Source organism: Ovis aries, chromosome X, assembly GCF_016772045.2.
Source record: "Ovis aries strain OAR_USU_Benz2616 breed Rambouillet chromosome X, ARS-UI_Ramb_v3.0, whole genome shotgun sequence".
NCBI classification, from domain to species: Eukaryota; Metazoa; Chordata; class Mammalia; order Artiodactyla; family Bovidae; genus Ovis; species Ovis aries.
The window spans coordinates 107,849,359-107,871,910 of NC_056080.1; the positions used below are offsets into that span (position 1 = coordinate 107,849,359).

A 22,552-nucleotide genomic window follows, 5' to 3' on the forward strand; every position below is an offset into this window, starting at 1 on the left:
GTTTATGTTCTCTAATCAGCCTCTTTCAAAGGCTGTGCCCTGCCCCTTTCCCTCCTGTTACACTATTGAATGTCTTTCTTTTTCCTTTCACCTTCAGTTCTTGAACACAGGTCATGTTCTCCTCCCAGTTCCCTTATTAGTTGTGTTCTATTGGGGCATCTCTGGGCCTCAATTTCCTCTCTTAAAATTGGTTTACCATGAGAGTGCCTACCTTAAAGGACTGTCAAAATTACAACAAAGAAGTAGTCACACGCCAAGCACGTTAAGTGGTCTCCAGCAAGAACTGGACATGTTCACTCTCTTTATCTTTTCAGTCTTTTACCTCTGTTACTCGTTCACTCCAGGGCTCAGCAGGTAAAAACCGTGGGAAAAATACCTCGAGGCCAAAAGAGGAAACACTGGAGCTGGGGGCGGGGACTACGAGGTGGCCAGTGCGCGTGCGCGCCCTCTCCGTCAGGTTCTGGTTTCCAGGCGGTCGGGGCGGGGGGGGGGGGGGGGGGAGGGGCAGGTGGGGTAAATAGGGCTTCGTTTGTGACGGTTGCCCCCGGTAGCCTGAGGGAGTGGCGGGACCTCGGCGGAGCCGCAGGCGGGCTGGCTCAGCGCAAATCGAGGGCTGGAGGGGTAAGTTAGAAAATGGCGGAGGGGGAAGAAGGAGGGGCTTCACTGAGCGGGAGGCTGGCCTCGCGGCGGGGGCGGAGGCCCGAAGACTTTGAGGGGCTCGGCGGCGCGGCTGGGGCGGGAGACAGACGGGCTGCGCCGCGTGCCTTGTCTGTTTGAGGCCGTGGCTTGGAGGCACTTTGGATTCCCCGACTCGTGGTTGCTCTGGGCGGTGGGCGGGCGAGTGAGGGAAAGGAAGGGACTTCCGTTTCCTTCTAGGCTGGGGCCTGGCCGCCGAGAGGAGTTGGCACTTCCAGATTGGGGCTTGGGCCGCCCCTCCTCCAGGACCCTCCCCTCAGCACCGCGCGGGGCGCCTCGGGCGATCTAGGCCGGCTCTCCTGGCGCGGTGGGTACTGCCCGGGCGGGCTTCCGCCTCCCTCCCCTTTCCTTCTCTCCCCTCCCCTCTCCTTCTCTCTTCCCTTCTCTTCTCCCCTCCTTCTCCTTGGGCCCCGCGCTGCGAGGGAGGGCAGGAGGGCAGCCCCTGCCAGGCGCGAGTGGCCCGCCCGGGGTTCGTGCCCAGGCTCCCGGGACTGGCGAAGAAAGGCATGGGTGGCTTCAGGCCGCCTGCGTGCCTCCTCAAACCCCGTGACCCCTAAGGTAAAACGAGTCGAAGAACTTTTTAAAAAAAAATGATCTAAGGGGACCCCCCCCGCCCCCCACCCCATCTGATGCCTGTGCCAGGTTATGGAGCTGGGTGGAGTGTGTCTGGTAAGAGCATGTGAACAGAAAGAATAGAAGCCAAAGACCTTCCGGAAGAGGAAATTAGCTAGTAATTCTTTCCAACCTTTGTCACCTCCCCAGCATATTCTGTGAGTAAAACAAAATTCAGTCTAACTTTCAGTTTCATTATTTTAACTCCATAATACACTTAATTGTTTTCTCATCGGGAGGAGGGAGAGTGGTTATTGCTGACACTAAGCAATAGCCCTCTCCACCTCCAAAAAAGGAAAAAGGTCAATCAAAGCTTTTAAAAAACCTATCAAATTTTAATAATCTACTGTTTTTTTTTCAGATATAATTGCATCACTACTTATGTCGCAAATGTGCTACCATGATAGTTAATGGTAGAAAAATTTACTCTTGTAAGGTCGGAGGTTTCTATAGTGTTTCTTTTTTTTCTCTCTTTTTTTACTTAACATTTGTTATATCCAGTTCAAGAGAATACTGTGACAGCCATCTTAGAATTATCACACTTTAGAACTGGAAGGGGTCTTAGTCCACCCATGATATTTACAAAAGCAAAAACTAAGGCACAGGAAGATTTCATGGCTTGCCTAATGCTAGTCGATTCCTTGCTGTTGCTTTCTGTGCAACTGCTCCACTTAGCCTCCAATCAAGAAAATGAAGATGTAGTCAGTGAACATTTTTGAAGCATATACCACTTTGTGCCATACAACTGTGCTACCTACTTAAAGTGTATTTAACATGCTTATGAAGCCAGTGCTTGTGGTATTTTTCTTCATCATTCAAGAAGTTAAAAAGATTTATACATACACACATCTAGATGTATGTGCTCAGAAAAGTTCTTGAAGGATGTACAAAAAAAAATGTTAACAGTGGTTGCTTCTGGAGGTTGGAGGAGGCTTTTTATTTTGCACCTCATATGTGACCTAATGTACTGTTTGAAATTCTCACCATGAACAAGTATTGATTTTAAAGCTTAAAAACAAGTTTTAAAGTTTGCACACATATATGTATATCAGTATAAACAAGTATCAATGGTATGTGTATATATATTTATATACCCATATGTATTTATGTATCAGTGATTTGTAAAATCTAGAGAGGTTCATGTCAGCCCAACTGGCAAAGCAGGCCTGATTATCTGATGCTCATATTTCATCTTTGGTTTTCTCCTGTTACTGCTAATGTAAGACGGTAACAGTGTATTTTGTTAGTCTTTATATAGTTTTGGAAAATGTGCTAAGCTTTTAATTATTGAATAATTAACAAATTATAACATTCAGGATATCAAATTTGACACAAAAAATTCTGAACTTAGAAATCTTTGTAAAAATCATATAAAAAAATTAAGACAGTAAAGGTCCCTGGTGATTAGTAGTTCAGCTTTTTTGTTTTTATTACCAGGTTAAGACACAAGAAAAAAAAAAGTGAATTGCCCAAGGTCATATATCTAATTATTAACAGAGCTTGGACTAGAGTCTAGGTCCTAGTCCAGTGTACCTTGTACTACACCTGTAATTTTATTGCTTTCTAGTGCGTTCGATGACTCCAGCGAGGTGGGGGAGAAGGGAATACTGACTAAAAGTCAGGTCCATTTCACTAGATAAGAATTACTGTAATTAATGACTCAGTTAACTTGTATAGAGCTTGAAATATTTAACTAACATAAATGTTCCCCTTGTATTTGGTTGTAAACATTAACTTGTATAGTTCTTGAAATATTTTACTAACATAAATGTTCCCTTGTATTTATTTGGTTATAAACATTAACTCATTTAATAAATCGTTTGTTTATATTATAAATGCTTAGAGACTCCAAGTATGAAATAATATTTTCCTGTTTTTGTTTGGTCCCATATTTAAATCTGGTAGTTGGTACTAACAGATTAAAAAAAAAAACCGCTAATCTATTAAAAAAAAAAAACTTACTGAGCATCTACAATATATGCCAGGTATTGTACTATGTGGTAGAATCCTAAAGATGAATATAGCAAAATAGATGCCCTTGTTCTCTTGAGGATGGGAGATTATCATGAGCTGTCATGTCTCAAACTTTGTGGTCTAATCTGGTAATAGTATTACAGAATGTAATCTGTAGCACTGTTTAAGGTCATTGTGTGAGTAGATTTGAGGAGATTAAAAACAGTAGTGGTAAAATAAATTGATCCTGAGTTGAACAAATATTATTTTCACATCTTAGAGGTCATGTGGTACAGTGGAAAGAGCTTTAGATTGAAAGCCTGAGTTCCTATGTTGACTTTGTTTCTGATTAGCTGAAGGATTGTGAGCGAATCATTCAACCTCATTGCCTCCATGTTTCTTTTTCATAAATTTTAAAGTATATTTGTTTCACTTAATTCAAAGCATGAAAAGAGCATTTGGAATATTATATAAGAGAAATGTATCTGCCGTAAGAACTTGAGGCCAAACTTAAGTTATATGTTTATCTACTCTGCATATACTTAATAGGTTGTCCTTTGTGTGATAAAAGCATATTTATGTCCATTTTGTAGAACTTGGCATGGACTTTTATTTTTAATTATGATATAGTTGTAGCTGTGCTATTTGATACATTTGGGGATTTGATTTGGTATAATTGGTACCCAGTCTTTGTTATGGATACATGTGATTCACTGTCGTTCTGATCTGCTTCTATAATATGGGTTGTGGTAAAAAGTGAGGTTTACCTACATTGACTGGGAATAGCTTGAACTCAGATGGTCAAACAGAGGTTGAACTGAGTGAGTTAAAGCTAATATCCTAAACTGGGCAAAGCTGGTGCCACTGTGTATTCTCTGGTATATCTGTAAATACTTATATATGGTTTGAACTTTTATGCTTATTCCTGTAATGACTTTGTTGACCTCATAACACAGACTTCTCAGCATTTATTGCTATGTGATGTGCCTTTTGTGGCTCCACCTAATTTTTCAAGCCTTGAAAGGCACAGAGTCTAACATTTTTTACCTTACTGGACTACCCTTTCTACAAATAATCCCAATAGTAATTTCCTTATACCTTTCGTTATTGTTTAGTTGCTCAGTCATGTCTGACTCTTTGCAACCGGATGGACTGTAGCCCGCCAGGCTTCTCTGTCCATAAAAGTCTCCAGACAAGAATACTGGAGTTGGTGGCCATCCATTCCCTTCTTCAGGGGATCTTCCTGACCCGGTGATCGAACCCACGTCTCCTGCATTGGCAGGTGGATTCTTTACCATTGAGCCACCAGAGAAGCCTCCTTATACCTAGATTGGTCATAATCACTGGGTTTGCATTTTTTCCCTAGTGGCTCAGATGGTAAAACATCTGCATACAATGCGGGAGACCCAGGTTAAATCCCTGGGTTGGGAAGATCCCCTGGAGAAGGAAATGGCAACCCACTCCAGAATTCTTGCCTGGAGAATCCCATGGAGGGAGGAGCCTGGTAGCTAGTCTGTGGGGTCGCAAAGAGTCAGACATGACTGAGCGACTTCACTTTCACTTTCACTGGCCACATGATCCTTGATGAGTAACAACCAGTCAGAAAATCACTGTTTCCCAATATTTCAAATGGGTGTAGGATGTGTAGGTTAAATTAGCTACCACACATGAAAAAATTGTAGATTGTAAAGCACATTACATATTTTAGTTATTATAGGAGGTAACATGGTAAAAGAGGATGGGCTGTGGAATCACACAAGTTCCTGGTTAAATTCTGACCTTTGAAACAAATAGGGTTAGAAACTTAGTTTCAATTCAGCATGTTTTAGTAGATTAGAGAAAATGCATATAGTTAAAATAATGGGATAGAGGGAAATGAAACTTGGTCTATAGTGTTTAAAACACATGGAGCATTCATTAAATATGTTGTACTGTTTTAATGTGGCTTGTAGTCACTGTAGCAACGTTTCCTTCATTTTGTGTCTTTTTTTAACTCAATCCCAGTGGAAGACAAACCTACTAAATGTTTGCTTAGAGACAACAGAGTAGCTTTTAAAAAGAGTACAATATTTTTGCTGGGGAAAAAGAAAAGATGTTGCCCTTTATCAAGAACTTATTTCGGCACTTGCTTGTGATGCCAACATGATCATGGAAGAGAATACTTAATCCTGAGAAAGACTTAGGGTAGTTACTACCCATTCACCAAGTCATTTATTTAAAGAACCTCAGAATGGCATTTGTGGAACCATCTGATTTTTTCCAGTACCGCATCCTGATCACTCTATCAGCATAAGTTATCTGAGCAAGTATCAGATAGAATAAGTTCTAGTTTCTGTGGCCTTCATCAAATCATTTAATTTCTTTATGCTTTAATTTCTTTATCTGAAAATGAAAAAGTGATTTCTACTTTCCTGCTTAGCACAAATATAAGTAAATTATGTTGAATAAGTTTTGCCTTTGGATATCAACAAATATAATGATTTTACTTTTCCGTGTTCTTGATTCTGAGCTGCCCTTTTTTAAAAATTATTTCAGGGAAATTTTTGGCTGAAGATCAGGGGAGACTGCTTTCTTACCAGTGCCCCCAAATTATTTTCTTAAGGTATTAAGTGAACAAGTTTAGAACTCCAGCAGTAGATATCACTCAGACATTTTTCAGTGAAATCTTTTCTTTTCAACTCAAGTTAACAATAAGCAATCAGGTATCATTATTATTAATGTTTCTCAGTCTTCTCTGCTAGTAATTTACTGCTACCCAGGCAGTGGACCAAAAGACATGTGTTCATAGCCAACGACTTGTACATAACCTGGTTACTGCTTTTATCTCTGGGAGTTGACCTGTATCTTTTTTTTTGTTGTCGTTGTTGGCTTTGCCACAGCATGGAGGATCTTAGTTCCCCAACTGGGGTCAAACTTTGCCATCTGCCATGGGAGCCTGGACTCTTTAACCACTGGACCACCAGGGAAGGACCCTTTTATTTTTAACTTGATAATTGACAATAATATTACAAAGTAGCAAGTTGACAAATTCTCAGAATAGGCAAAAAGATAAGGACCTAAGAATACATTCTTCCCTCTCCTTGTTATAAGTTATAAAAATTATTTTATGTGAAAAAAGAGCCAAAACCTTGCAATAGCAGGCCCCACTAATGATAGCTTACCATGCCATTTTATTCACAGATGAAGGCAACATTGTCATATGGCAGATAGCCAAATAACACCCCCAGCCTGCTGGGCACAATTGTATAAAGGACCTTGACTAATCAAGAGTCCAACTGTTTTTTTCTTTTTTGTTTTTTCTTTTTTCTTTTAATTAGAATCTATTTGCTGGATAAAAATTTAGAAAATTAAGAAAACCATAAAGAAGAAAATTTAAGTCAGTAATCCCAGTACCCAGAGATAACCACAGTAGAGTTTTAATATGTAGTTTAGCCTGCTGCTGCTGCTGCTAAGTCACTTCAGTCGTGTCCAACTCTATGTGACCCCATAGACAGCAGCCCACCAGGCTCCCCCGTCCCTGGGATTCTCCAGACAAGAACACTGGAGTGGGTTGCCATTTCCTTTTCCAATGCGTGAAAGTGACGTCCAACTCTTAGCGACCCCATGGACTGCAGCCTACCAGGCTCCTCCATCCATAGGATTTTCCAGGCAAGAGTAATTTAGCCTGAATCTTTATATATTGCTCAGTCGTGTCCATCTCTTTGCGACCCCATGGACTGTAGCCTGCCAGTCTCCTCTGTCCATGGAATTCTCCAGACCAGAATACTGGAGTGGATAGCCATTCCCTTCTCCAGGGTATCTTCCCAACCCAGGGATTGAACCTAGGTCTCACTCATTGCAGGCGAATTCTTTACTAACTGAGCCACCAGGGAAGCCCCTTATATATTGGTATTTTTTATAATTGGGATTATACTAGACAATATTGTTTTATAACCAGCTTTTTTCACTTAATACAACATCATGAACACATATTTTTGTCCTTTAGTAGTGTCAGGCGAGTGTATGCTTCTCAGTTCTTGTCTCATCACAGTGATTTGGAGTGACAGACATTAAAGCCCTCGGCACGTCACAGCTCTTGGGTATTGAACAAACTGTGTCATAGCTCTTAGACAAAGCAGTGTTACAGCTCTATTTTATTTAGAAGATAGCAGGAGAATCCATCCTCGAAGAAGAGAAGAGAGTGGAGGAGCATGCGTGTGGGGGTGGGGTAGTGAGAGAAGGAGAAAGAGTGTACGCAGGTGGGGAGGCGGGGGGTGGGGGGGTTGGGGGGGTGGGGGTGGGGGGGTGGAGCGCCAGAGAGCACTTGGCTCCTCCTTTTATATGTCTTCTTCCCCCTGGGCCTGCACTATGCAAATTGGGCTCAGCCAGGAGTGCTGTTCTACCTGAAGTCCTCACTCTGGTCCTCCTCAAACCTTTCTTTGACCTTCCTTTGTTCTATTTTCACGGGCTTTTCCCTTCCTTGTCTTTTAGCCACTGCCATTTTGGACTCCTTTTCCCTATTCTAACTACCTAACATTAGTATTCTAAGGTTGCCTAGTACCTACATTAACAAAGTGTTGTCCTCTTTTGTTGGAAATGAGTTTTTTTTTTTTAATTAATATTGCTGTATTGAACATCCTCATATACATATTTTTTTAAAACATCCTTGATCATTTCCTTAGTGTTAATGCTTTAGTACTAGGATGGCTGGTTCAGAAAGTAACCATATATTTAAAACTTTGAGAATGTATTGTCAAATTGCTCTCTAGAAAAGGTGTACCAGTTTTTAGTTCCACCAACAAGAATGACTGTTGTACTTTATCTTCTCATCCACTGGATTTTTATTGTTAGTGATGGCAATCTCTGCCAGAACGTACAAAAATGATATCTTTTGAAATGTTTATTTCTTTAATCACTCATGATATTTAACATTTTTGCATGTTTGTTGGCCATTAGTATTTGCTACTTGTAAATTTGTTTTCTGCTGAGATGTTCTTTTTTTTTCCATAGGTTAATACAAGCTTTCAAGCTTTAAGACTATTCCTAGTCGAAAACAAGATAGATAAAAAACAAGTGGTGATAGGACACACTGCTGTGTGAGATCACTTTAATATTGATGTTAAAAACAAACAGGAACTTCCCTGGTGGCCCAGTGGTTAAGACTCCACAATCTTGATGCAGGGGGGCAGAGGTTCAATCCCAGGTCAGGAACCTAAGATCCTGCATGTCACACAGTATTGCCAACATTTTAAAAACTGCAAATGAACAGGAGGACATTAAGTTCAACATATTTTATAATAGTAAAAAATTGTTAGCTTTAGAAAAGCCTGGCAGTGAAGGTGCATAACTGTGTGTGTATATATTAACATTTGTGTTTTTTAAAATGCTGTAACACATCTCTGGAGGAATGTAGGAGAAACTGGTAAGAGTGATTGCTTCTAGGAAGGGAGCTGGAGGTTTAAGGTACAGGGGTGGAATGGATGCAACTTTTGTACCTCTCGAATTTGATCATGTGTGTATTTTCTCTTTTTAAAAATATACATCTAAAATTCATGTTCAGCAATATGAAATTGTGAGGTTATGATATATTCATATAGTCAGATACTAGTCATCCAGTTAAAATAATGTTCTAATCTATATAAAAATTAATGTGGAGAGATGCTTATGATATATTTTTAAGTAGAAAAAAGAAAATTATAAAAATACCATATAAGTCCTCTTTAGAAATATTTATAATGTGCATTTATACATGTACACAGAAAAGGGTCTTAAAGGATAAACATATTAAAGTATTCACAGTCTGAATAATAGGCTTCTTTTTTCTCTTTTAAAAAGGAAAACCCTTGTTTGTATTAAATATTGGATTGGTATCCATCATGAGATTTTGTCTTTCTGCCTATTCTGATTTTAGCATAGATTTTTTTATCTATGAATAGACTCTGAATAAGCATAAACAGTATTAATCTATGCTGTGGATCTACAGTTTGGGCTATAGATGGTTTGTTTTTGAACCAAAGACTTGATTAGCAAGCGCTATAAATTCTCTTAAGTACTGAACAGTTTTCAGAAAAATGGAAGAGGGGATACTAGTGATTTTGAACCTTCTTATGATCTTAAGTGAATTCTTGAGCCCCAAATCTGTATATTCTTCATTCAAAAAAAAAAAAAAAACCATTCTTTGAGGGAGCACAATCCCATGATTTATTAAAGAAAAGATGACAGAATACCTTACTGTGGGTCCATTCTGAAAGAACTATACCTGCAGAGTTAATTATTATAAACAATTTGGCAGATTGGCGGTCTGGGCTCAAATTTAAGTATTACTATGACTTTCTAAAATTAAGTGTAGAACATGTAATTGATACTCCCTTTGTTGATTCTCAGCATGGCCTTTCAGGTATTTACAGAAGTAGGCTTCATGATCAAGCATATATTGTAGTCAGCAGTATTAATAAGTTGATGTTATTGACTGAGCTTATGGGCTAAGTGCTCCTTAATGCCATTCAGTTATTTGAGTGGCTCAAATGGCAACGCATTCCAGTGTTCTTGCCTGGAGAATTCCAGGGATGGAGGAGCCTGGTGGGCTGCCGTCTATGGTGTCACACAGAGTTGGACACAACTGAAGTGACTTAGCAGCAGTGCTTAATTTTAGGGAGAGAACTTTTGCTTTTATTGAATGTAATTAACCTCAAAAATGTTCTGTTGACCATTTATTTAACTTAAATGAAACTATGCTTCATGGTTTGAAGAACCTAATAATATAAATTAACAATTTGACTAAAAGTTGAATTTTTGTGTAAATGTATCATAGTATAAAAACTGAATTTTAAAAATCTGTTTTTTAAAAATATACCCCTTTTGTTGAAGGCAAGTAGATTTTTTAAATTCAGCTTTTTAATACTATGTTGTATTTATGTAGATACCTTTTTTTAGACACTACAGTTTTGTAAATCAAAATGCTGTTTCTAAACAGGGAACTAATACTTTAAGATCATTATAAGAGGGATTGACCTCCACTGGGTTAGGGAGAATGTTGCTAGTTTGATGAGATCTCTATCCTGGATCTTCTATAGGAGCAAGAAACAACTGATGAAAAAAATCTTAAAATATTTCTACACATAATGAGGAAAGAGAGAATCTTAAGATAAATTTTAAATTATGATGGTGTTTTGGGTTAGCACATATAAGATTTTTATTATATTACTATGAAAAATTTTATGAATCTTATATTTTTGAAATGTGATTTGAGTTGTACTGTTTACATAATATGCATATATTTCCTATTTTGGTCACATTTCCTGATCACAGTGGCATATTAACAATTTTTACTACTCACAGTGATTTCAAGAGTCCATTGGAGGTGGTGAGTAGAATGTGGAATAGTGCCAGCTGTGCCCAAATAGAGGTGGTTCAACATTCATTCTTTTGCTCAACATTGATTAAGCGCTACTGTGTCACTCATTGCTTTAGGAATTGGGAATACAAATGTGATAGGGCAGAGCCCTTGCCATAAAGGACCTTCAATCTAACAATATAGGTACACCTATAAACATACACACATGCAGTCATTATTCAGTCTTGTTCTAGTACAACTTGGGTCTTCAAATTATTTAGAGGATATACTGAGGACACAAAGAGTAGTCATTCTGTACTAGGGTTTTGAGTGGATGAATCAGCAAAGATGTCATAGATGAAATTCTAAAAACATATGTCTTCTGAGTTTTAAACAGGTGTGTGTGTGTGTGTGCGCGTGTGTATGCACGCGGGCTCAGTTGTGTCTGTGCAACCCTATGGACTGTAGCGTGTGTGTGTGCGCGCGCGTGCACTCAGTTGTGTCTGTGCAACCCTATGGACTGTAGCCCACCAGGCTCCTTTGTCCATGGAGTTCTCCAGGCAAGAATACTAGAATGAGTTGCCATGCCCTCCTCCGGGAGATTTCCCCAATGCAGGGATCAAACCCGCATCTTTATGTGTCTCCTGTATTGGCAGGCGGGTTCTTTACCACTGTGCCACCTGGGAAACCCATAAACAGATGCCCTTATTTAATGACATAATGTGTTTCAGTTGGCATGGTAGTACTACAATGGGAGCTAATAGGGTTATATTGCTTGCTTACATTTTGTCATAACATCATTGTTTTAGTTTCTTTGGGCTGCCATAATAAAGTACCACAAACTGAGTGACTTAAAACAGTAGAAATTTAGGGACTTCCCTGGTGGTCCAGTGGTTAAGACTCCGAGCTTCTACTGCAGGGGGAGCTAAGTCCTTGTTTGAGGAACTAAGATCCAACATACTGTGTGACCAGAAAGAAAGAAGGAAATTTATTTTTGCACATTCTGGTAACTAGAAGTCTGAAATCAATGTGTTGGCAGGGCCATGCTATCCCTGAAGCTCTGGGGAGAACCTGTTCCATACCTTTCTCTTAGCTTCTGGTACTGCTATTGATCCTTGATGTTTTCCTTGGCTTGTCAGTACATTAAGACTCCAGTCTCTGCCTCTGTCTTCACATGGCCATCTTCCTTGTGTTTCTTCTCCGTTTTTGACAAGAATATCAGTCATATTGGATGATGGCACCCAAATGACCTCATCTTAACTTGATTGTATCTGCATGGACCCTGTATCCAAATAAGGTCATATTCCTAACCAGTGGCTTAGGGCTTCAAAATATCTTTGAGGGGGCACAATTCAACCCATAATAATCACTTAATTCCTTTTTACTGTGCCACATCAATATAGTTACTTAAGAAATGCTTTTTTATGATGAGGTTAACAAGGCCCTTGGTTGCAGGGATAATGGTAAGTATTTTTAGTTCATTAAATGAGCCTGTAGTGACTGAATGAATTTCTCCCAGAGACCAGAAGAGTGAAACACAGGCAGGTTGTAGAGAACTCTGAGCTCAGTAAAAAAAAGATGAAAGGTTTTGCTGCTTATTTGTTAAGAACAGCAAACAAACAGTGATTTGTTATTCAGGTGCTCCTTGTCTTTAAAAGATTTAATAGTTGTTTGTAATAGTTAATTTTCAGTCATCAGAGATAGTTCCCTAGTATATCATCTTAAATAATTAAATTTATGTAAATCTTCAAAACTACTTTCTTTGTTGTCTTGTACACATATGAAACTGCTTCTTAATTTTTTTCTAAGATGCTGTGGTAACTGAAACTCATGATATTATGGAATAGATTTTTAAAATTACTTTTGCCATAATAATTGCCTACCAAGTAGAATTCAGTTTAAGAAATTACTGTTAATCTTCATTTCAAGTAAGACAGATTTTTATTAGAAAGTTTAATACTTAAATACATTTTGGAGTAGTGTTCTGGTATTTAATATTACAAAAGTATTTCCCTGTGTGGGATTTTTTTTTCAATTAATAAAAAATGTATTTCATTTTTTTTTTTACCATTTAGAGAAATTATCTTTCAGAAGGGAATCATTTGATCCTTCATTGTTTTAATAGCACACAACTGTCATAAACACGTTCATACTAGCCTTATTTTAAGATGAATTATTAAATAGCTTTAGGGGAAATTATTCATAGACCACAGGGAGCTTCATAATATTCTTAATTTCTATGTGCATGCATTATTACAGTGTTTACGCACACTGTCCAATGATAAATATCAAAGAAATCAGGCAAAGAATGAAAATTGGCAGCCTCACCCTTACTTGTCATAAGTAGATGTGTGGAAAATAAATAGCCCAATGAAAATAATATAGGTAAACTTTACTTGTCAATGGTAAATGCCACAGCTTTCTCTTAAAGTGTAGGCAATGTTCCTAGAATAATCCCACTGAAGAAAATCCAAAATCTTTACATAAAAAAGTGAACAAGTTTGTCCTATGTGTAAAAGTCTTTAAGTGCATTTTGTATCCAAAACAATTTGCACTACTTGAATACGGATCTTCCTCAACTTCTAATGAGGTTACATCCCAAGAAAACCATCCTAAGTTGAAAGTATCATAAGCCGAAGATGCATTTTATACACCTAACTTACTAAATATGGCTTAGCCTGTCCTACCTTAAATGTGCTCAGAACACTTACATTAGCCTACAGTTGGGGAAAATCATCTAACACAAAGCCTGTTTATTTATAATAAAGTGTGGAATATCTCATGTAATTTATTAAACACTGTACTGAAAGAGAAAAACGGAATGTTTGTATGGGTAGAGTTATGAGTCTATCAGTTGACCTTCATGATTGCTTGAACTGACTGGGAGCTGCAACTTGCCCTGCTGCCCAGTATCACTAGAGAGTATCAGACTGCACTAGCACAGGAAAAGATCTGAATGTGTATCACTTTCACACCATTATAAAGTGGAAGAATCATGTCAAACCATTGTAAGTAGGGACCATCTGCATCTTAAAAAAGTTCAGAAGCCTACCAACATACATATAGTAGCACACACCCAAAACAAAAGAAATACTTTCCAGTGAGATTGGGAATGAGGATAAGAATTAAAGGAGAGCATCTCCTGTATTATCGGAGTCAATAAAATTAGCTGATTATATAATCTATAGGATAGACAAGCATCAATGTGAAAAACTCACAGAATTTCATAATTCAGGAACATAGCTTCAGTGCTTCATAATGTTGAAAGAAGCTCCTAAGAATAGCCAGTTGGTTTGATTTCTTAGAAGTTAGAAAAAATGCATTTCAGAAAATGATTTGTAACAATTAACAGCAAACTAACACAATATTGTAAAGCAATTATCCTCTAATTAAAAATATAATAACATTAGCACAAGAACAACATTAAGAAAGAAAAAAATACTGGGGGAATTCCACGGTGGTCCCGTGGTTAGGACTCTGCGCTCTCACTGTCCAGGGCCCAAATTCAATCCCTGGTCAGGGAACTATGATTACCCAAGCCTGGGGAATGGCCACGCCTCCTCCCCCCCAAATACTGGGTACACAAGAACTGAGGTCCTCAGAGTACCAAAAATATCTAAAGAGAATCAGACTTCACATTAGAATTTAAACAATGTAGTTAAAGGAAAAACTAACTGGAATCTTTGTAATAGGTAAAATATTTAACTCTTTCAAACAGAAATAATCCTCTCACATAGTTCTAGAAATGTACTGTAGCATCTAGATTTCCGTATCAAAAGCACATAATTTCATTAGCAGAGCTCCCTTTGTTTTAGACTTAAAATCACCTCTGATCCACCAAAGTTTGTACTAACAGTTACCAAACTAACATTTAAACCACCTTATTGAGATACAATTCACATACTATAATATTAATTTTGAAGTGTACAGTTCAGTGATTTTAATGATCAGAGTTGTACAACCACCATTACAGTCTCAGTTCAGTCAGTCAGTTCAGTTGCTCAGTGCAACCCCATGGACTGCAGCACACCAGGCCTCCCTGTCCATCAACAACTCCCGGAGCTTAATTAAACTCATGTGCATTGAGTCGGTGATGCCATCCAACCATCTCATCCTCTGTTGTCCCCTTTTTCTCCTGCCTTCAATCTTTCCCAGCATCAGGGTCATTTCCAATGAGTCAGTTCTTCGCATCAGGTGGCCAAAGTATTGGAGCTTCAGCATCAGTCCTTCCAATAAATATTCAAGACTGATTTCCTTAGTATTGACTGGTTGGATCTCCTTGCAGTCTGAGAGACTCAAAAGTCTTCTCCAACACCACAGTTCAAAAGCATCAATTCTTTGGCGCTCAGCTTTCTTTATAGTCCAACTCTCACATCCATACATGACTACTGGAAAAACCATAGCTTTAACTAGATGGACCTTTGTTAGCAAAGTAATGTCCCTGCTTTTTAATATGCTGTCTAGGTTTGTCATAACTTTTCTTCCAAGGAGCAAGCGTCTTAATTTCATGGCTGCAGTCACCAACTGCAGTGATTTTGGAGCCCCCCCCCCACCCAAAATTAATCTAATTTAGAATATTTTAATTACTCCACAAAGAAACCCAGTAACCATTTGCATATTTCTGATTCTCCTCCTCACCCAGCTGTAAGCAACCACAAATCTACTTTCTCATTCTATTTACTTTAAGAAATTTTAAACCTACAACATTATTGTTCTCATGCCTTTTCCAGGTCATTGGCTTAGAGGTCTAAATGTTCTTAAATTAGCCAAATTTACAAGTCCTCAGACATCCTCACTCAGAAAACATTCAGCATTCAAAAGATGGTTTCATGATGTTCCATGTTATAAGAGTTTTTGATCTGGAACATGTGTTTCAAATTCTGTTCGCACCACTTTCTAGGAGTACTAAACTCATTTAATTAGAAGGAATAAAACCATTCTGTCCAAACTCAAAACTGAGTTTGTTCTATTTGGGTTAACCATTTCCAGGCTTTCAATAATAAGAACAGCTTTAGGACTCTAGCATGGTACACCACTATCTTCAATAATAATGTCTTCATCCTTTGGCTCAGTGTTTTGGTTCAATCTGCCGTGGATAGCCAAGAAAGCTATTACCAGTAGATTGGCCAGAGCTGCCAGAAGTCCTACTGTTCCTAATGTTGTTCTCCTGTTTACTTGTCTTGCTATTATGATGAAGTTGTGACTGTTTGCAATCATCCTATTATTTGATCAAAACTCTTCCCTGGGGGATTCCCTTGCAGTCCAGTGGATAGGACTCCATGCTGCCACTGCAGGGGGCACTTTTTCGATCCTTGGTCAGGGAACTAAGGTCCCGTGTACCGCACAGCCAAAAAGAAAAACAAAACTGAATCACTGTGCTGTACATCTGAAACTAACACGACATTGTAAATCAACTATACTTCAATAAAATGTAAACGAGTAAAGCTCTTCCCTGAAACTTCTATACCACTAACCTAAAATGTCATTAGCAGCTGATAGTCCTGTGCTGAGAGCCAGACCTCCTGGAACAAGCCAGGGTGTAATGATCCATGGGACCCACTCTAAGCCATATAGTGTCTCCTTTAGGCTCAAACCATCCCAGCTATAGAGCCCCAGGGAGTGGTCAGTGTTGTGTTTATAAAGATGAACTAGTCCTATGATGTGTTTCTGGGGGAATATCCACATCTGTAATGGAAGATACATCTTAAGTCTTGGTGCATACCAATGACTAGATCTGGCTTTTTTCTTTGGTTAATGGACCATCCATTAAAACATTTTCCTTCTTCATTAGCATGTCTTGCTTCTTTCTGTTTTTTGTATAAAAATCCTAAGCAGCAGGTTGGTTGTTGAAATTGCTTTGTGATAACTATCATCTTTATATATAGATAGTAAGTCTCCCTCGTATAGGCTAATAAAATGTCATCATTAGGTATCTTAAGAATATGTTGCAATAATCCATGAAACTCCACTAAATGTCCAAGTTTTGCTCTTTGTGTTGAAAACTGACAAAATTCAGTGCCAGCCTGCTCCTCTCCAGGCTGCCTGGGCGGCTGCAGTCAGACTGAGTGCAGGAGCTGCAGCCCAAGAGTCTGCCACTTACCAGAGGCACCTGCATAGAAGGCTTGGGTCTCAATGCTGGGCTCCACAGGGCGGCTGGGGCCGCCTGTCTCTGTGGTGGCTGGAGGCACAACTCTGTCCTGCTTCCCTCTGCTTTAGTGGGTGCAGAGCCCTGGTGGAGGGGGATGAGGGGGCAACCAACCCATCTACCTCTTTGCTCTTGGCCGCATCCCCCACAACCAGGCCTGTGGTGCCAACCAGAGAGAAGTTAGGCAAAAATATTATCAGATACATTTTGGAGAAAAAGATCACCTTAAAATATTTTACCCATATATTAAAAATTACCTCCAGGTCTTGTTCATGAGTATATATTTTTGCACAGCTGCAGTCTGATGTACATCCTACTTTATATCCTTTACCTGTGTAGAATAACCTTTGTTCTGTATATTTGACAACTTTAATAATAAAAACCTGAGGGAAATAGAAACTCTTGTATTGTGTGCAGATACCAGGTAGGTTTTCTGTTTTTCTCTCCCCTCCAACTCCCCAGAGTCCCACATTATTGCTAGAGTAGCAGTCAGTCTCCTCTCTTTGATGCATGCCTATGGCTATTTTTACCCAGTTGACTAGGCTAAATATATATATGTATGTATGTGTGTGTATAAATATATATACATATAATATACATGTTTATGTTTGTATACATATGTATGCACACATGTATATGTGTGGGTATATGTATATTTTATGTATATACAGGTATATGTGTATTTTGTGTAAGTGTATGTATATTTTAAGCACATCTCACCATGTTGAAATCTTCCATACCCCTTGTACCACATATACCACTGCTTGCTGATTCTTTTTATGCCAGTGTTGGCTTTCAGAGTGCCATTTTTCTTAACCACTGTTCCTTCAAGGTTCCTGACTGCCTAGCCCCTTCATGTCAAAGCTTTCTTGGACATCTTTCTCTCTGTGTAAGAGAAAAAGTAAGAGTGCCTTCTTACTTTCTGCTTACCCAGTTCAAAGTCAAAATTTTGCTTTCACAAAGAAGCCTTAAGTTATCTCAGCATACTTTATTGCACTCAGCCCTTTTCACATCCAAAAGCTTCTCATTCATACCTCACTTTCCTGTGCTCCACATATACTTATTTTCTAAATATCTTTCCCACCTTCATTTCACTTAAATCCAGTTTCTTAAAATCATCTCCCTTCACTTTCTTTTGGCACTTTTTTCCAGTCTCAAGGTTTCTGTCTTTTGTCAATCAGGTTTTCTCCCTTTTAACTCTTAACCTTTCTGGTAATGGTTTTCTCACTCTTCTACAAAAGCCCCCACTCTGATAATGTATATGCAGTGTTCAGTTGAGTGGCTCTGAATAAATACCTGCTTTTCAAACAAGAGAAATCTAAACTAAGGCATGGAAATAACCCCTGGGAAGATAAGGTCTCCACTTGAAAGCTTCAAATAGAAATTCTCCTGCTGGTGTCGAATGATGAAGCTTTATCTAATAGTATCTGAAATAGGATGACTACTTGAAACACACAAAATATTCACCATTATGAAATGAAAATAGATCATTGCTTTTACATTTCTGCCTGTTTTGACTGACCTGAGAAACAAAACTTACCACCTCAGAGAAGGTAACTTTCATATGTCTGAGATTATATTCAGCATTAATTCTTCAGGATAATTACAGACTTAGAAATGCTTAATCTAAGGTCTCCTGGTCCATGCCAAAGTCCCTTCCAGTGATGAGAGGAACTCAAAATCTGCAAGGCAACCCAATCCATTTTATACTGATATTGATTGTTGTAACTATTCATCCATCCCTGTACTGGGTTAAAATGTACTGACTGTAATACATATTAATTAACTGTAATTCTGCCCTCAAGGTAAATAGAATTTGGATCCCTTTTCTACATGACTGCCTTTTAGATCTCTGAAGGTAGTTATTCTGTCCTCTCCACCGCTCTCCCTACAATTTTCTTTTCCCTTTGAGATAAATACTTGACTCTTCCAACTATTCCTCGTAGGATACCACTTTCATCATCTTGATTGATCTCTATGGACATTGTACTTTGTTAATGTCCCTTCTAAAATGTTCAGAACTAACAATAATACTCAATATGTAGCTGAATTGAATCTGAATGTTGCACATCTGGACATGAATGCAGACTGAAGTTGTTTCAAGTTTTTTAGCTGCCATGTAATATTGGCTCTTGATGAATTTGTAATTAAAATCCCAAGATTTTAATCTGGAGGTTTGCCTTCACATGACTTCTTTCCAAACCAGGATTCCATCTTCCTTTAGGTGTACAACAGATTTTTAAAGTCAGAATGTAAGGCTTTACACATATCCCAATTTTATCTCATTAGCTTGTCAGCTTCCCTTGGTATCTTTGACTTTTGATTTTTATCGTCAAGCTTATGCTGATTTGAGAGTCTTAAAGCTATATGGGAAACAATCAAAAGTCGTGGAGACTATCTTCCAAAAATTGTTGTATGTACATATATCTCAGGTCTTGAGGTGTATATGAATTAATATAGTATCTTCCAGACCCAGGGATCAAACTCAGGTCTCCTGCATTGCAAACAGATTCTTTACCATCTGAGCTACCAGGGAAGCCCTATATAAATTAGTACCAGTATAAATTAAGTCCAGGAGGACTGAAGTCCACTGCCAGCCTGCAAGACAGAAGCCTTGTGTTGAACATTAACTCCAAGAGAGATGAAGTTCAAAACATACTGTGCCAACATAATGTCAAAAGAGCTGTTCTTCCCAAGAAATCAGTTACTATATATATGAAGTAGAGACAGTCATTGTGACCATTCCTTTATTTTGCCTTTGACAGGCATATACAGAGCACTGTATCATGAATAAAGTGAGATTCTGAAGAACCAGGTTTGCCTGGGGCAACTCTTAATTTGTACCTCTTGTCTTAACATCATCTTTCACTTTTTAAAGAGTTCAGGTTTAGAGGATAAATTATCTTGGCCACTCTTCTCATAACCCAACCAGTTCCTTTTAGCATTTATCTTGGTTAAATATTACAGAGCTGTAATTCGGCAGCTCTAATGAGGCTGCAATTGTATTTCTTTTCCATTTGAAAAGATTGTTCCCTGTCTGTGGGCAATTGATAGCAAAAGTAATTGCAATTAAGGTCTATATGTGCTTAGTATTTTTTGTGAACCACCCTCTAGAGGGCACTGTTACATACATTTGAAATGATCCAGTTCCAACAAAAGTGGACTGTTTTACCTGAAAATCATAAACACTTGATGCTCTTAAAGAACACATTAGAACCAACGTTGTGAGTAAAACTAATCTTTTGCAAAGCAGTAGAGAAATATTAAAAATTAGTTCATTAACATTCTGAGCATTTTTTAAATTGTAAAAACTGAATTTTGATGCCTTGAATATACAGTGATCCATTATAACAATTATGCATAGACTTAAGAATCTGCATATTTTATGCTTCTTTCATGTTTTTCCTAATTAATGATTTTACATGGTTAATAATTTTAACATATTCTGCATCACATAGTTTCATGTTTATATAAAATAAGCACTATAAAATGAATAGTTCTGATCTACTTGTTTAAATATTACTTTCCTTTAAAAGAGAAAACAAGAATGCTGGTTTTTACTTTATGACCTGAATCATGTGATAATGTATTCATAGAATTCTAGTATTTAGAATGTTTCTTAGAGATTGTGTGATTACTTTTAAGTCATTAGTGGATAATTTGTTAGCTCCTAATATCAAAAGTATATTGCCTGTGTTTCACATTTTAGATTTCCTAATGTAATGTTCTCTTTTTAGAAAAGGTGGACAAGTCCTATTTTCAAGAGAAGATGACTTTTAACAGTTTTGAAGGATCTAAAACTTGTGTACCTGCAGACATCGATAAGGATGAAGAATTTGTAGAAGAGCTTAACAGATTAAAAACTTTTGCTAATTTTCCAAGTAGTAGTCCTGTTTCAGCATCAGCACTAGCACGAGCTGGTTTTCTGTATACTGGGGAAGGAGACACCGTGCGGTGCTTTAGTTGTCATGCAGCAGTAGATAGATGGCGATATGGAGACTCAGCAATTGGAAGACACAGGAAAGTATCCCCAAATTGCAGATTTATCAATGGCTTTTATTTGGAAAACAATGCTGCACAGCCTACATATTCTGGTGTCCAAAATGGTCAGTACAAAGCTGAAAACTATCTGGGAAACAGAAATCATTTTGTTTTAGAAAGGCCATCTGAGACTCATGCACACTATCTTTTGAGAACTGGACAAGTTGTAGATTTATCAGATACTGTATACCCAAGGACCCCTGTCATGTGTAGTGAAGAAGCTAGATTAAAGTCATTTCACAACTGGCCAAACTATGCCCACTTAACCCCAAGAGAGTTAGCTCGTGCTGGACTCTACTACACAGGTATTGACGATCAAGTAGAGTGCTTTTGTTGTGGTGGGAAGTTGAAAAATTGGGAACCTTGTGATCGTGCATGGTCAGAACACAGGCGACACTTTCCTAATTGCTTCTTTGTTTTGGGCCGGAATATTAATATGCAAAGTGAATCCACTATTGTGAGTTCTGATAGAAATTTCCCAAATTCAACAAATGCTCCAAGAAATCCAGCCATGGCAGATTACGAAGCACGGATCATTACATTTGGGACGTGGATGTACTCGGTTAACAAGGAGCAGCTTGCAAGAGCTGGATTTTATGCTTTAGGTAAACTTTATTATAAAGCTAGTTAAATAAATAACTTTCCAACTGTCTCAGGGCTCCTAAAAAGTAAATAGATGCCATTTGCCCCCCAAACTGGTAATATTTAGGTATAAGCTGGCACGGTTAATTTATGTTAGTAGTATTCTGTGAACCCTTTTGTTGAATCTGTAATATACCACAGGAATTATGTGGAAAAGACTGCCATATTATGAGTAATATGTATCTTTGTGTAACTGTCTTTTGGGAAAGAGTGACATGCAAAAGATGATAGATATCCCTGCTAGAAGAATAGTCTGATAGTAATAGTGACTATAATTTATTGCACACCTGTATGTGCTCAGTAGATGTATTACATGCATTTTCTCTGTGCCTCACAACAACCCTGTAAGAAGAGTTAACATTAGAGAATTTACCTTGGCTGATGTTAAAATTGATACCTGCCTTTTGTACATAGACTATATACTTGAAAGCTGCCCTATATATTTGAAAGATATCTTATTGCTTAAAATGAGCACTTTTCAAATGGACTACTGTAGACATGTCAGTTGGAGAAGGAAATGGCAACCTACCCCAGTATTCTTGCCTGGAAAATCCCAGGATGGAAGAGCCTGGTGGGCTACAGTTCATGGGGTCGCAAAGAGTCGGACATGACTAAGTGACTGAGCACAGACATGTAAGTAGGGAAAGAAAGGCCATCAGTATGATGGCTTCCAGGAATATTCAGAAAAATTATACCATTTTATATCTAACCCATTTACTTTAAAATTGAATAATGCCCCAAACCAAAATATCAATTATTTCTATATTTTATTTAGTCAGTATCATAAGACAGTCTTGAAAGTTTATTGTCATTTAGCTATAACCTTAGAGAAATTTATCCTGTAATTTCATTATACTCAACTTTATTGTTAAAGTTCTATAGTTTGAAAAAGTAAGTGTAGTATTGATGACCCCAAATGACATGTTGTTAATAAAGTAATTACAAAGTTTTCACATAAAAATTGGGAAATTTTGTTTTTGTCTCCTGTAAGTAAGTGTTAGTCTCTCAGTCATGCCCCACTCTTTGGGACCCCATGGACTGCAGCCCACCAGGCTGCTCTGTCCATGAGATTTTCCAGGCAAGGATACTGGAGAGGTTTGCCATTTCCTCCTCCAGGGGATCTTCCCAACCTAGGGATCGAACCCTGGTCT

At 38.3% G+C, this 22,552-nt stretch overlaps 1 protein-coding gene and 1 pseudogene across 9 annotated transcripts in view; one reads left to right on the forward strand and one right to left on the reverse strand.

Annotated features, from left to right (window-relative positions):
* The window catches only part of XIAP (X-linked inhibitor of apoptosis), an 80,638-nt gene that overhangs the window by 42,023 nt on the left and 16,063 nt on the right, over positions 1 to 22,552 (forward strand). For 2 of the 9 annotated variants that reach the window (XM_060408151.1, XM_060408153.1), the window contains one exon: positions 20,456 to 21,364. In XM_060408151.1, coding sequence (XP_060264134.1) covers positions 20,456 to 21,364 — 909 coding nt within the window. Of the gene's footprint in view, positions 1 to 546; positions 622 to 705; positions 1,255 to 1,338; positions 1,467 to 20,455; positions 21,365 to 22,552 lie in introns of those variants that run through there. The other 7 variants (XM_042242245.2, XM_042242243.1, XM_060408152.1 and 4 more) reach the window with 7 other exon arrangements.
* LOC114111674 (partitioning defective 6 homolog beta-like) lies at positions 15,988 to 17,456 on the reverse strand (annotated as a pseudogene).